Source organism: Dioscorea cayenensis, chromosome 15 (assembly GCF_009730915.1).
Source record: "Dioscorea cayenensis subsp. rotundata cultivar TDr96_F1 chromosome 15, TDr96_F1_v2_PseudoChromosome.rev07_lg8_w22 25.fasta, whole genome shotgun sequence".
NCBI classification, from domain to species: domain Eukaryota; kingdom Viridiplantae; phylum Streptophyta; class Magnoliopsida; order Dioscoreales; family Dioscoreaceae; genus Dioscorea; species Dioscorea cayenensis.
In genome coordinates, this window is record NC_052485.1 from 474,325 (window position 1) to 489,547 (window position 15,223).

The following is a 15,223-nucleotide window of genomic DNA, read 5'->3' on the forward strand; positions in this document are numbered from 1 at the left end:
AAATTCTTATTTTGTTGTTTGATTGCTCTTATTTTTCATGGTAACATTTTTCATGGAGAAACCTCATTTGTTGTTTGATTGCATTAATTTTTCCTAGAAAAAGTCACATTTTTCATGGAAAATTTTCTCCATGGAAATTGTATTTTTGGCTACCTAAAATGCTATTTAATCCCAATTAATCATTTTTTAAGATTTTGTAATAGGTATTTTTTATGTACAGAAGAATTCAATCTCAAAATTGATTCAAATTTTTACCGCGTGTATCACTCTGATTAATTAATTGCTACATTACATTTTTAAAATTATTAAATTGTTAAAAAATATTTAAAAAAACATTTGATAATTATTTTTATACCATTTGTTAAAACATATTTAATTATTTTTTTAAAATATAAACATATTTAAGATATTTAAGATGTAGTATATATATTAATTTGAGCGAGATTTTTATCCTCGCAAAAAAAAAGATTTATTTTTATTTTTCTATTCAGGTTCCTAATGAAGCTTTGAACCATTGTTACAACTCTACACTTGCATTTTTTTTTTATTTTTTTATGGAGAAACAATTATATATTTTATGTTAAAAATAGACTAAAATTTAAAAATATAAAGGCTAAGCCTTGTATTTTTGGCTACCTAAAATGCTATTTAATCCCAATCAATCATTTATATATTTTTTGTGATTAGTCAAACAAAAATTATTCCTACTTTAAAAACCCATCATGCTAAACCATTTAAACACATAATATATACCTAAAAACGTTGATTTAGTAAACCACAAACTTCAAAATCATCTTTACAAATATGTCTATTGCTTCAAATACAACTAAAAAATTCATAGTAAAGTAAACATATTTCTTTTGTTTAATCAGAACACAATTCATGACATAGATCACTTGCCGAGATTGTGATTAACCCAAGTATGCAAAAACGCTTCACGCAACCATGCTCTTTGCCACAATCAAATCATCTCGATGGCATAATCTTGACAGTAAAGAAACCCTAAATCAATGAAAAATTAAAAGCATCCCATGAAACTAGGATAACAAGGGTTGCAATTAACGAATACCTGCAAACCTTAGAAGCAGGAGAGAGCGAGAGAAGAGAGAGCGGATCGGGATCGAGATCGAAAAGCAAGGGGTGGTGGGGCTCAAGGGTTTCGAAACGAGTTAGGGATTTGGGGAAGGAATAGAAGAGAAATTAATTTGCCCCGGCCCACACTTTATTTTTTCACATAGCCCCTTACGTTTTCCCTGGAAAACTATTCTCAGGGTGGAGGCAGGAAATATTTTTCACTGATTTGAGGGAAAATAGGATCACGTGATAGAGTTTGTGGAAAAAATTTTCACGGAAAATTTTGGCAAAGAAACAGCCTATTTAGCTGGAAAATGACCCGTGGAAAATTTTTTCAAGAAAAAAAAGGGCAATCAAACACAGCCTTAATGTTTATAAAACTGGACCGGATAACGAACCAGTCTCATTTTTGGGTCACGGGTCAGTCGGTCCAACCGGATGACCCATTCTAGTCGGACCAGATGACGTCACTAATAATTAAAAATATATATATAATAACAAATTTTATCATATTTTTACTCATAATTATCTTAAATATTTATTTTAGTATCATTGTGATTTTATCAAAAATCATCGAAGATTCAAATAATTAATCTAGTAGAAGCAACAAATACAACCCCTTAACTTTTTTTTTTTCTTAATCTATTACAAAGTGCAAACATCCTACTCTAATTATGTGAGAATGATATTAGGCATGAACAAAAAATTCAAAACAAAACTAGGATTAAGCATGCTTAATTTAATTTTTAGATTTGATCACCATTACCATTAAAATAAAAGTATAGAATAAAATAATTCCTTGATGACCTATACCTCTTATACAATCTATAGGTTTCTTCTTCCTTCTCACGTTGTCAGACTTCCAAACTCCAAATTCCAAGAATCCAAACAACATCTTCGACAAATCAAGACTCAAAGAGCATAAGGAAATCAATAACAAAAGGACCCAATTCATGCCCTAAGTCCTTCCTTTCTTTACTTTATAGATAATAAAAAAAAAATGAAAATCGGGTTCTATTCGGTTTTGGTCTGACCGGCCGGTTAGTCAGGTTTGGTCGGGTTTGACCAGTTCACAACTTCATCAACAAATATAATAAAACTAGAATGGGCTGCCAGCCGATTCTCGGTTCTACTGGTTTGACCGGCCAGTCCGATCATGTTTTAAAAACATTACCTTTCTTCTTTGTCGATCAAAGGGAGGGGCCTATCTTTTTATTCCATCTGGAGGTAGCTTCTTGTGTTATTCATTTCTTCTGGTGCCCAGAGAGCCTTCCTAGGTTCTCGATATATGAGAGACAACATCTTTGTTGGTTCTACTTTTATTTTTAAACATTTTCTTGACTTTTTCCTCAAAAGCGTAATCAAAATCTTTAGATCCATGGCTCCTTAACTCACTGTTGTTAGGTAACTGTTTGTGTCGATCGATAGAATCGTCCATTAATTAATGTTCCTTCTGGGTTAGCGCTATCCTCCCATTCTTCTAGTGAAACCTCATGGATTGGCTCCTCTACTAGTGGGGTCAATTCTTCTAATTTGCTTGTTAGCTTGCCATGAATCATTGATTATAACCCATTAATGTTGTCACGCCCGAAGCCAACTTGCCAAACTCAGTGCATCAACAAACAGGCACACACCTACAAATTAAGCCAAAACCCAGTAGGCGTGCAAGGCCTTAAAACCTGATTCTCAAAATTGCGCAAAGAAACAAATCGCAAATTACATATGAATTACAAATAATAAATATATAAGTAATTCAAAATATAAATTGAAATAATCAGTATTTTTCTCAAAAATTCTAGAAGTTTAAAAAACTAGAATTTTCAAGTATATGCATATAATAGGATTTATATGTGGGATACTTATCTGTCTAATGGCCAGATCGATTTTAAATTCACACTAATTAAATTTTCTCAGAAAGTCCTATATTTAGGAATGACCCATTAGAGTTACAGAAAAAAAATTCTAAAATTTACATGAATGCAAAAACATTTTCAAGACACTAACGAAGCTACCAAAGTCGAGACTAATAATCAATTCCCCTTCGACACTTAAGATTGAAATCAGCATAACTTTGCAAATTCTAACCCAAATCAAAAATTTCAATCTTCTGAGAAAACTAGACATCTACATCTATAACATATCCAAATTACACAATGATTTGAGATCTGCGAATTTAAGTGATCAATTTTAAAAATCATAAACATGCAAACCGACAATTTCAGACATTCCTTTTCTAATAAAACATGTCTCACGACATATAACTTCAAATAAGATTAAAAATTTTGGAGCATATAATTAACTCGAAAATTAAACATTCTTATTAAATATGAGTCCTGATTCAACTTCTAAAATTCTGATCAATCTTCATGCTTTCTACAGAAATTAGGGGTGAGCAAAAAAATCCTAATCCGATGATCTAATCCGTATCCGATTCTTTAACCCGATTTTTTTGGGTATCTGATCTGAAAATAAAGGGTCGAGTACCAGATCTGAATTTTTTAGATGAAAATCGGGTCAAATCCGGGTCTGGAGAAATCAAAAATCGGGTATCCGAATTCGATCCGGTTTTTAATTCATATATATAATAATTTTAAATTTTATATAGTCTAAAAAGTAAGAATGAAAAAAAAAAAAATCCAAATCCCTCATCGAAACCCTTTAAGAGTTATATATATATATACACACATTTATAAATTTAAATTTTACAAGTGCTAAAAATAAAAAATATCCAAATGCCTAATCAAATAACTTAAAGAGTTATATATATATATATATATTAATAAATTTAAATTCTATAGATTTTTAAAAAGTAAAAAAAATATATTCCAAATTAATGTCTCCCAATCCCCAATAACCATTACCTCGCCTCTTCTCTCTAGTCTCTATTCAAATCTCTTCTCTCTAGCAACTAATGATCATTTTTTTTATATCTAAGATTAATAAAACTTTTTATTATTTTTGTTATGACTTTTGTTGTGTGGAGAATAAAATAAGAATTTAATGCTAAGTTATAAGTTTTTCATATTTGTTTTTTATGTAATATTGTTATATAAAACAAATCCATGGAGTAAATAAAACTTAAATTCTGATTTGGATATGCGATATCCGATCCGTTTTAAACCAGATACCTGATTTTCAGTACCCGGTTTAAACTGGGTCAAATATGGGTTGAGTTTTGTTGATCTGAAAAACAGGGTACCGATCCGATTTTAAAAACCGGACCAGATACCCGGTTTTGCTCACCCTTAGCAGAAATGCCATTGAGCACATCTACAGAAATCTGATTATATCTCACAAATTACAAAGGTAAAATTCTAAAATTTGGCAGAGCCAAAGATAAAATCATCTTCTACAACTTTCTTATATAAATATAAATCTAAATAAGAACTTAAAATTATGAAATAAATCAAAAACGGATCAAGGTTGCATAAAAATCCTGACCGCATCACCTACGTTCAAAGCTTATAATTCACAGAATACTTGTGCAAAAATTCTAAAATTTGGAAGTAAGCTAAATAAGACCTTAATCTACTATTTTTCTATTTTGATTTCTTCCAAATTATATCTCTAGGTCTCCCAAAATTAAAGAGGAATTTCTACTATGCTAACACGAAATTTTTAAATCTTATCCTCAAAGAAAATAAATCAACATTCTCACCAAACCCTAACCCATATCATGTCACAAACAAGCATAAGAAAGAGTAGAAACAAAAATAAATCCAAATCTTACCTCAACCACTCGAAATCAAACACCAACGGAGGTGAGCTCCGCGTTTTCGTCGTCAGAACGTTTTGACGAGGGAGAGATGGTGATCTAGATCTCAATTTTTCTTAAACAACGAGACTAAATCAGAAGGAAGAAGGAAGAAGGAAGTGAAGAGATGCTAGTGTTTTTAAAAAAAATAACTGAAATATATAAAAAAAACTAATATTAAAAATTAAACGTAACCGCTCACTTAAGATTAATTTTTTTATAAAATGGTGGGGCCCACAAACGTAGTGCTATTAATTATAACCAAGTAGGAGATTTTGATCTGACGGACGTTTCAATTTATCACCATAAACAACTAACAAAACATGTTCATTAACTTTGGGTTTTAATTACTTGTTGTCATTGTCTATAGTGGTTGGATTAGGTTAAAAGCAATTTTCAAGTGGTCCTAATTAAGATGTGCCATGGCATTATCTTCAGCCTACACAACCAAGTCTCTTGGATCACTCCGGAACCGGCTCACCGAACTTAGTGCACCGACAAATGGCTGTATACCTACGAGGCCGTAACCAAATAGACACGCAAGACCACAGTACCTATCTCATACTAGTAAAAAACATCTAACAAAAGAACTAATTCCAAAAGTAAAGGAAAGCTACAATGTTTGAAATACAATGAAATCAAATAACAATGTGGTCTGATACATCAATTAACAAAACAATAAGATCTAAGTCCATAAGAAAGGAAATTTAAACTCGCTAAACAATTGGACAGGGCTTGCTCAACGACCCCGCTAAGTTGTCCACCACTCAACCTTACTCCTGATCTGAACGAGAAAGAAAATAACTTAATAAACTTGGAAGCACAGTAAGCAACCACTAAAAATATCAAAATTACAAAAAGTTCAATAATTTGAAAAACATACTCAAGTGTGCAATAAATATAAGAATAAAACCCATAACTCAAAAAATTTCCAACAGATAAAAATTTTCAAATGAACGAAAATATAAGTCCCCAAAATAACTAATGCCAAAACAAAACATCAAAATTCATTTGTTTAAACTCAGTGACCCGAGTTGGATTTCAGAGCTTATTTTCTTACCCTCGGTGACCTGAGCCAGAATATTAAAAGATCGTTATTCTCCACTAACGGAATGATTCGTAACTATAGTTTCTATATCAGAAGTACGTGTCGATACGGTCAGTGTTTAACCCCAGTGATAAGATTAGTGCATAAATAATTGGGGACTAGATGTATTTATGTCAAAATAATTTTTTTATATCCAATAGTCAATCAGATATCTGAATTCCAAACCAAAGGTTTCCCAAACAATCCAATTAAAATAAAAAAAAAGAACCAACAATCGCATGATCCCGTTTATATATACCAAAATAAGCCAGTTATTTTCAATCAGGCTTGCACAATAATTAAACACCTAAAAATATTGCAGAAAAATACAAATAATTTCGAATTCAAAAGAAATAATTAGCTAATTCAGTAAAACATAATATACATAAATTTACTAAATAATTAAATTATTAAATTATTCAGATGAAATATAATTGTTATAATTTTTTTTTTCCTTTTTGATAATTCAAAATCAACATATAATTAACCGGAATAAGCAAAGGAATTATCAAATAAACCAAAAATTAGCAAATTATTAATTAATTCCGAAAATAAAATAATACTTAGAAATTAAAGAAAAGATAATCCCGAAATTAATGTTAATTAAGAAATAATAATTTACTAATTAAATAACCAAGTAACTAAATAATAGAAGAAATGACGCAGCGGGGGTAGGGTTGAAGACTTGTCTAGTCTGAGAATGTCCAAGTCAACAACAAAGTAACAAACCTAAACCCTGTTTAATCTAAGAATACCTAGGGATTTAGAAGAAAAAAAAATATTTTTATTTCATCAAAATCAACTACCCAACTTAGCCCAAGGGTTTACAATAAATAGACAAAAAAAAATCAATAAAATAACCCTAATTAAAGTATCCTTTCCTTCGTCGTTCCTCTGTGTCTTATCCTCCAAGGATCCCACATATCTAAAAGGGACTTAGGAAAGTCTGTCAAAGCAAAGTTGTGACCAAAATGATCCTAGATATGTACTGTGAAAGAGCAGTGAATGAACAAATGATCTGAAGATTCTATTCCATTGAAGCAAAGTATGCAGGTAGTTGTTGGTAGCTTGTTGCATTTTCTTTTAGCTAAGTTTTCAGGGTGAGAATTTTTTATAGTAAAAGAAATATGTTTTACATCCACATCTCTTATTTCAATAAAAATATGCAACCACACCAACACTAGTATAGTCTAGTGATAAAGTACAATTTTCCCCATGTGAAGGATGCGTGTTTAAATTCTGTTCGAAACATGGTTAATAAGGTCTTTTGTGGCTTGTATGGATGGTGGATCTCTCTTGCACGGAGTGAGTACACATGGTGAATTCACATACCTGTGGATGCTCCTTGGCTCACGGTGGCTTGTCCACCTAGTAAAAAACATGCAACCAAAAAATAGAGTTGTTTATTTATTTATTTATTTTTAAAAAAGTTAACTTTTCTACAGCAACAGCAGAGTCTAGATATAAGTAATTTGGGTTCTTTCTCTCTCCCCACAAGATTTTAATAAAGTTGTCTTAAATAGGACCATTGATTGTTTTAAAAGCAAGAATTATACATGTATTCGCTCAACAAATTGAAGACAGTAACAGTAACAACAAAAGAAAAATTACGGCAAACCTCTGCAAAATATCAGCATCATTATCTCCCTTCAATCAGTGTGGTTGACATCTCATAAGTTGTACTTGAAGTTGGTTTACTTGAAACTGACTCCATTTGATACGGAACATTTCTCACAATGAATCCAGGTTCTTTAGGATAAGGCAATATTGCTTTGTCACCGCTCAGCATAAGCAATACGGAAGACATCAAAGGCCTCTCCCCTGGGTGATCTTGCACACATAGAAGACCCACATTAATACATCTCATGACTTCATTCATGTTATAAGAGGAGCCCAGTGATTCATCCACAATTTGCAAGCTGTTTCCCTCCTTCCATGAACTCCAAACCTGAAATGTCACGCCACATCTTGCATCAGTATTTTAAGCGTAAGATTAGAATGTAAATATAATGATGAAGTTGGTACAGAGTACTCGCATGATCCAAAAGGTTCTTGTAATTAGGTGCAGATGAATACACCCCTCTGTTCTTCTTGCCAGTGATAATTTCCAGTACCAACACCCCAAAACTAAACATATCAGATTTTTGAGAGAAAATTCCGTCCATTGCATACTCTGGAGACATGTATCCACTGCAGGAAAGCAAGAACAAGACAATACTTTCTTCAGTGTTGACAGCAATATGTTTTGACAGTGTTATAAGCATTAATTTCTGATAATACACTTACTATGTACCAACAACTTTCATGGTATTTCCCTCTGCCTCATCTCCACCAAAAATTCTTGCCATGCCGAAGTCTGAAATCTTAGGATTCATTTCTTTATCAAGGAGGATATTGCTGGCTTTGAGGTCTCTATGGATAACTCTTAATCTCGAGTCTTGATGCAGATATAATAGTCCTCGTGCAATTCCCATAATAATTTTGAAACGTGTCTGCCAATTCAACACTTCATCTTTTGATTTTGCTGAAGATTAATTCCATGGGGTGCGGGTCAGTTTAAAAGATGATGTTTTTTATTTTTTATTTTCAGGAAAATCATAAATGCCACCTACCAAAAAGAAAGAAATCCAGGCTTTTGTTGGGCATGTACTCATAAACCAGGATTCTTTCCTCTCCTTCAATGCAGCATGCAAGAAGCCTAACAAGATTCCGGTGTTGAAGTTTAGCAATTAACAAAACTTCATTCTTGAACTCAACCAGGCCTTGTACTGATGATTTAGCAAGTCTCTTCACTGCTATTTCTTGTCCATCCCCAAGCATCCCCTGTTGAACATTTAAGAGGAATCTATTCCTCAAGCTCTAACTCAACAAATGCCTAGAATTGTGACTTCATGGTAATATGGTAATCATAAATGTAACATATTGGGGGTTTAAGTAAAAAAGAAACAAAAAATGGACAAAGTTGCCACTGAGATCACCTTATAAACAGGTCCAAAGCCACCCTCCCCAAGTTTATTGTCAGCCGAGAAGTTCTCTGTTGCAGATGCAATAGTGCCCAAGTCTAGCAAAGGTAGCTCAAAGTCATTCCCTTGAGAGAGTTCCAGGGCATTCCCTGTAGCGAGTCCACTGCTGCCGGGGTCATGGGAGGAGTTGTTGCTCTCCTGTATGGCTGTAAGTAAGGAGTTCAATATAAGACCATAGATTAATCCACACAAAGTAATGGAATTAAGCTTGCAATCTTCAAATATAGTTAAAGATAATGATGTAGTACTTTGACGTCTTGCTCTTCCTCTGTTCCTTCTTTTGATTATAATATAGCCAACACATGCAAGAATCAGCATCGTCACAGCAAGGATTATCACAAAGATAATCACCCATTTGTTTCTATTTCTGGAAGCTGATGACGGTGAATCTACAGCATTCACATCATCACGGAATGAACTTTGTGTACAATGTTAAAAAAAATAGAAGAAATAAAAAACTTTTCGAGCTGTTGACCCGCATATCAGTAAACTACATGACAAAATAAAGGAAGAATGCTGATCACGTAATATAAGATATACGATCGCCCAATATACAGTACATATGTAGGTACATACACCCTATCAAAGTCAAACTACAAAATGGGATGGATCATATTCATATTTTATTTAAAAAAAAAAAAAGTCAGTAAGCACATAATTAATATGTGCGTTAACATATACTAGTCAAATTGAATTGTCGACTACTTTGAATAAACCTAGCAGCCATATGCGCATGCTTTGACCAAGACGGTAAAATAAAACTTTGATGTACACTCAATGTCCTAAATTTGTCCTTTCTAGTTGTCTCTGCCATCAGCATAAATAACTTAAAAATTCCAAGAAACGCTACCTTTCTTGACATCTATGCCATAGCTACAATTACTAAGAAATGCCAAGAATATGTATCCCCTATAACTGTTTGACACTAAAAATTTCAGGAAATAATCAGAAATTAACGACACATAATGCTCAGGAAGTATTGGAGTGTAGCAGTACCTAGATCAGCAGCAGCAAGCCGGACATATAACTCCTGCCCATAAGCACTGTTAGTGAACACCCTGATATCCCTGAGTTCGTTCGTCCAAGTTATACACCCACTTCCACCATTGCGAACATCCGCCGGAGCATAAGCAGTGCAATTGCAATTATTCAAGCATTGGGACATGCACTCATCCAAACTCAAGCTCGTGTCCACAGTTGCGTTGGAAGTATCCGCCAGCTTCGTATAAGGAATGACCAGGAACCCATCTGTCCTGTTTTTACAGTCCAATTGTGTTTTCCTGACGCATCCATCGCTCGCGTCCCTGTAAAACCATTTCTCTGGAGATTTGGGTGTGAACCCCTGGATGCAGTCGCATATTGGCGAGTTATTTGGGTTGCAGGCCGCGAAAGGACCACATGGCTCAATGTTGTCGCACTGGTCCATTGGAGCGTACCAGATAACGTTCCAGATCCCACTGTCCTCCACCCATAACGACCGTTGAACTATACCAGACTGGTTCACTGTCAGTTTGGACAAAACTGACAGGTTGGTATTGAAAGAGTAGGTGATCTCTTGCTTGTTGTTGATGAAGCTGAAGTTGAACCCAGCATAAGTGAGCGTGCCAGGGATGCCACTGTACCGGTACCCGTTCCATGGCCCGGTGCGGTACACCTTCTTCGAACCAGCACAAAGGACTAGCTCCGGGTCCCCTTGGATGTCCATCGTCACATAGTACTGAGAAGGAGATGGATCCGAGTCACTGATCCATGCTGTCATAGTCCGGTTAAGGCCTTTCACAAAGTCCACACCCACCTTCATGCCGGCAATTAATGTGTCCGTGGGGTAATCGAAGCCCTGCCATGCGTAATTCCCGTCGTCGCCCTCATCTTCTCTGACCACCAGGTTTCCAGTGTTCAAGAGCTGTGCGACCGGATTGGTCACGTTGGCAACACCAGATGACCACACAACGGTGGAATTTTGATCTGTGATGTGGAGGCTTCCATTGTTGGAGATGGATAGAGTTCCAGTGGAGGTGGTGACTGGATCTTTGCGGTTGGCGACCCATACTATGGTTGTTTGCCTGATTTTATTATACCATAGACCTACATAACTGTTATTGGAGTTGGCCGGCTTGAAGAAGCCCAGAGCAAACTTTCCGTCAGATGATATAAGAGTCTCATTACCGGTGAGTGGTTGTGCTGGTGTTATAGTATCCCGTCCAATGGCCTGAGAGAATGAAATGAATAAGAGAAGGAACAAGAGAAGCATCACCGGCAAAAGTGAGTTTGGTCTGCTCTGGATCTTCTTGTTCTGCTTGTGCCGGGATTTGTGTGGATGACTACGTCAGGCATATATATCTTATTCATTTGTTAATAATTTCAGAGATCATGCTCATAAAGATAATTCGCTATAGCGATGCTGACAGTAGAGCAACTTTCAAAGTCTAAATGGGCAAAATGCAAAACAGGAGAGGCCTTCGCCGCTCACTCTGCTTCTCTTGTCGCTGTCTCTTTGACTCGTTCTAAATGTTCGGTTCCCCCAAGGAGTTTGAAATCTAAAATCTGACCATATTAAAAGTAGAAATTTTCCTTTCTATGATGGCCTTCAGGCCGCAGACATATTTGATCGTGGACCTGTACGTGCGACCTCGCACAAAATATCCACAAAATATAAAAGATGAATTTATTAAAAAAAATGACTACTAAATAGCTTAGTGGAAGTCACTTTGAATGATGGTGAGTGATGTAAGGTTGAATCTTTTATACTGCAGTATTGTACAGTTTTGTGCTGATATATTGTATATATATTGTAAAAATACTATGTTGGTATTGTTCATCCACTGTTCACCGGCTCCACTGTGGGAGGAGTCATTATCTCCACCCCTCTAAGGTTGCAAGTCAGGGGAAATTTACTATTGTGGGGTTATTTTCTATGATATATCATTTTGGGTACACATGGTTGACCCTAATTGCCCTATGTGTTATCCCGCCCAATATTGTAAATCTCTAGTGAGTCGTTAAGCCACCGTAACTGATGCGCCACTATACCTACCTATCCCTTGATACCCTAGATTATTTCTTATATGTGTACGTGGAAGTCTAATTGAAAAAAAAAAAACAAGTGCAGAAGCGAACATGTACAAAGATCATCAAATAAACTTTATGCCCACCTTTCCGGCCAAAAGCCCAATCAGTTGAAGTCTGAAGTTTTTCTTCCCCACTGGTTTAATAAAAGGGTCTCGCTAAAAATTTGTAATATCCTTAATTTTAAACAAGGAAAAACCCCTTTCCTTTACTTGGGTGTTCTCATTTCTCACAAGCGTCTGGCCCTTGCTCAATTTGAATCTATGGTTACCCGGCTAAACCGTGCGGTGGCCAATTGGGGTAAGGTTAAACTTTCTAAGGCTGGCAAGTCAATTTTGATCAACAGCATTCTTATGTCCACTCCCATTTACTACCTTGCTATTTACCCTATTCCTGATTCTATCTTGGCTAAGATTTCCAGGATTGCTAGGAAATATTTATGGGCCAATTATGATCATGGCAGGGGTATGCCTTGGTGAATTGGGATGTCATCACATCTAGTAGATCTGAGGGGGGATTAGGCATTCGCAATTTACTCAAGGTCAAGCATTCTCTTATGGCTAAGAATCTTTTTAACTTTCTTAATAAGCATGATACCTTTTGGGTGGAAATTGTTCATTAAAATTGCTTGTCTGTGCATGCTATTATCATTAAAATTGACCAGATGTTGTTATCCTGGTTCTCTACAGTTGCTGAGGGTCCAAGAGAGAAGATGGAAGATTCCATTGTTACCATCCACCAGAGTCTGGATTTTTTAGGCCCGAGGGTGGAGGAGTCAGGAGGCGTTGTTCCTTCTGAGGAGATTCAGACTCAGATCACGGGCTGATTGTTTTAGTTTCTGTTTTTTGCCGCTTAGTGGTGGCATGTTTCTTGGTGTCTTTTTGGGGTTATCTTCTCTCTTTGTTGTGCCACTTCTTGTGGCTTTTCTGTTGTTTCTGTTTTGTTCCCCTATGGCGGTTTGTGTGCCGATAGTGGGAGCCCTGTAGTTCTGTTTCCTGTTCTTGCTTCGTTTAATTGAAGTGGTTTATCCACCTTTTCAAAAAGTGCAGAAGCGAACATGTACAAAGATCATCAAATAAATAAGAAAGTGCAATAAGATATAAGTGACTGCAGTAGGATGGCTCTTCTACGTGAGGGTAGTATCCATCAAACCTAGTTTATGTGTTAGCAATTGGCTATGGTTTCTGTGTGTTAGGGTCATGCGCATCTTTGCATAATAAAGTCCCTGAACGTTGTATTTTTCATCTCACCGCTTCTACCAAATCAAGAAAAATTATTTAAACAAAACTTTTTTTTAAACGTGAATAAACTATGTTCATTAATAAAAGTAAAATCGAGACAAAACATAGATCCAGTTGTAATGGAACAAACAAGCATTACAACATCAAAAGGAGAAGAGTTCCAAGAACAAAAATGTCCTGTGGATGACACCACATAGGGATGGGAGGTCACTCGAAGGATGCAATTTGTGCCTTTTTTTTTTTCAAGTATCACCCGTGCTTAGGTTGGACACCAATTCTCCATGATCACTTGTTTTACTCGTACGAAACCGCAAGAACTACAAGTTTCTCTTGACCGCTAAAATGAAATCTTCCAATTTCTTTTTTTTTTGTCTTAGGAATTGCAAATATCCACAAGAACATGAGTAATCTTTTTTAAAATCACAAAGTATGAGCAACTGTTCTGATTATAAGTACGGGTGTTTTTTTTTTGAATAAGGTGGATAAACCACTTATTTATTAAAAAGAGTAAGTATGGGTGTTTCTCTAGAGTCAAATACTCCATTTATAAAAAAAAAAAAAGGCTCAATATATATATTGATATATGTGCTAGTTACAAAACTCAACCATTGTTAACTATTGTTATACCTTATAAGAGTTTTTGGGAAGAGCTACAAGAGTAGCTAAATATTATTAAACAAGAAAAGAAAGGTTCACAGGATAACATGATAGTAGAAAAAAAACAAGCAAAGACCCGACCCAACAGTTCTAAGAGACTAAAGAGAACAAGAAAAGAGTGAACAACCTATTAAAAAGAAAAACCGGCTTGGGTAAACATCTTCATCAACCAATTAGGCTTCTCCATGCCCATATGAAATAGCGATAATTGGGTCGACTGTATGCCAAGGCCAGCTAATCCAGTAGCGATGCGCTTCCAATGATACAGGATAAGTTCAATTTGAGGATGATCCATAATTTGTATGAGCTCCTTCAAATCCTCAATGAGGTCCGGTTGCAACCAACAAGCCGGCTCTGCCGTGTGATGAATAGCCTTCCAAAGACAAGCAAGCTGATATATATGTTGGAGCATCTTTCCAAGCCATTTTTGGAATGTAGAAGTGCTAGATGTAGAGCCCTCGATTCAATCTCCAGTGTACCATCATATTGGCTTGGACCATATCCTGCATAGCAAACATTAGCATTAGTATCCAGAAGAAAGAAACCCAGCCCACCCTTACCTGTGACAACATTCCAAGCTGCTGCAGAAAAATCCCCATAGAACCTGGCTTAGGTCTATTTTGCATGAAATATATCTGCATTTTATGATTAGCAAGAGATATGGAAAATTCTTTCACATGAAGAATAGCCAAATTAGCTGTCTTAAAGATATCAAGATTTTCTTGATTAAATATATAATTGCATCTGCTTTTCCAGATCTTCCAGCAAGTAACTACAATAATAGACACCAAAAATTTTGAATTTCCATTACTGTGGAAATCTAACCATTGTCCGTTGTTGATGAGATCCACCAAGTTGATCTTAATGTTGGCCAGACATTCCACCAGTTTCCAAATTCTGATACTAATATGACATTTACTAAATAGATGATCAGCAGATTCCAACACCAAGCCACAGAAAACACAAGAATTAGGAGGACCAAGATTCATCTGATAACTTATAAGAAAGTTGAACTCTCTCATTTTGTGAGGGAAATTGAGTTAAGCAGTTAATATTTTTTATTTTTTTAAAAGGTAGTAGTTAATTAATGTTTTTCAAAGTTTGTTTGAATTATCAGGGCATAACGGTATCAAAACCCTGAGTGGTCATTTTACAAAGGCTTTGGAGTACTCCTTAATATGAAATGGATATATTTATTTATTCACAGTGCCTACCTGTCCTTTGGCACCCCCTTGTAGGAAGGCACTTGTTACTTGTGTCAATAAATAAATAAATAAATACATAAATGCGGCAAGCACAACCAATCAAGGGAGAGTGCACA

At 35.3% G+C, this 15,223-nt stretch overlaps 1 protein-coding gene across 3 annotated transcripts; it reads right to left on the bottom strand.

The window, feature by feature from the left end:
• Window positions 1–5,588: 5,588 nt before the first annotated feature.
• On the bottom strand, window positions 5,589–11,355 carry LOC120277266 (receptor-like serine/threonine-protein kinase SD1-8). Of its 3 annotated transcripts, none has more exons than XM_039284037.1 (8): window positions 9,935–11,355; window positions 9,187–9,327; window positions 8,894–9,084; window positions 8,528–8,738; window positions 8,202–8,439; window positions 7,952–8,105; window positions 7,534–7,863; window positions 5,589–5,612 (listed from the first exon to the last, which is right to left on the bottom strand). In XM_039284037.1, the coding sequence occupies exons 1-7, from the start codon at window positions 11,187–11,189 to the stop codon at window positions 7,555–7,557; spliced, it is 2,499 nt and encodes an 832-aa protein (XP_039139971.1). In that variant the 5' UTR covers window positions 11,190–11,355; the 3' UTR covers window positions 5,589–5,612; window positions 7,534–7,554. The 3 variants fall into 3 exon arrangements, with proteins under 3 accessions (XP_039139971.1, XP_039139970.1, XP_039139968.1); XM_039284036.1 differs by lacking the exon at window positions 5,589–5,612 and adding an exon at window positions 6,997–7,283; XM_039284034.1 differs by lacking the exon at window positions 5,589–5,612 and having other exon boundaries at window positions 7,426–7,863.
• Between the last annotated feature and the right edge of the window lie 3,868 nt (window positions 11,356–15,223).

What these genes read in the sequence shown, in the direction of transcription:
- LOC120277266 (XM_039284037.1), bottom strand. Translation starts at nt 11,189, where the DNA reads ATGCTTCTCTTGTTCCTTCTCTTATTCATTTCATTCTCTCAGGCCATT. An exon ending in GCTTGCTGCTGCTGATCTAG is followed by an intron (nt 9,328 to 9,934) that starts GTACTGCTACAC and finishes TGAATGCTGTAG; the next exon opens with ATTCACCGTCATCAGCTTCC. An exon ending in ACAAGAACCTTTTGGATCAT is followed by an intron (nt 7,864 to 7,951) that starts GCGAGTACTCTG and finishes GTGACATTTCAG; the next exon opens with GTTTGGAGTTCATGGAAGGA.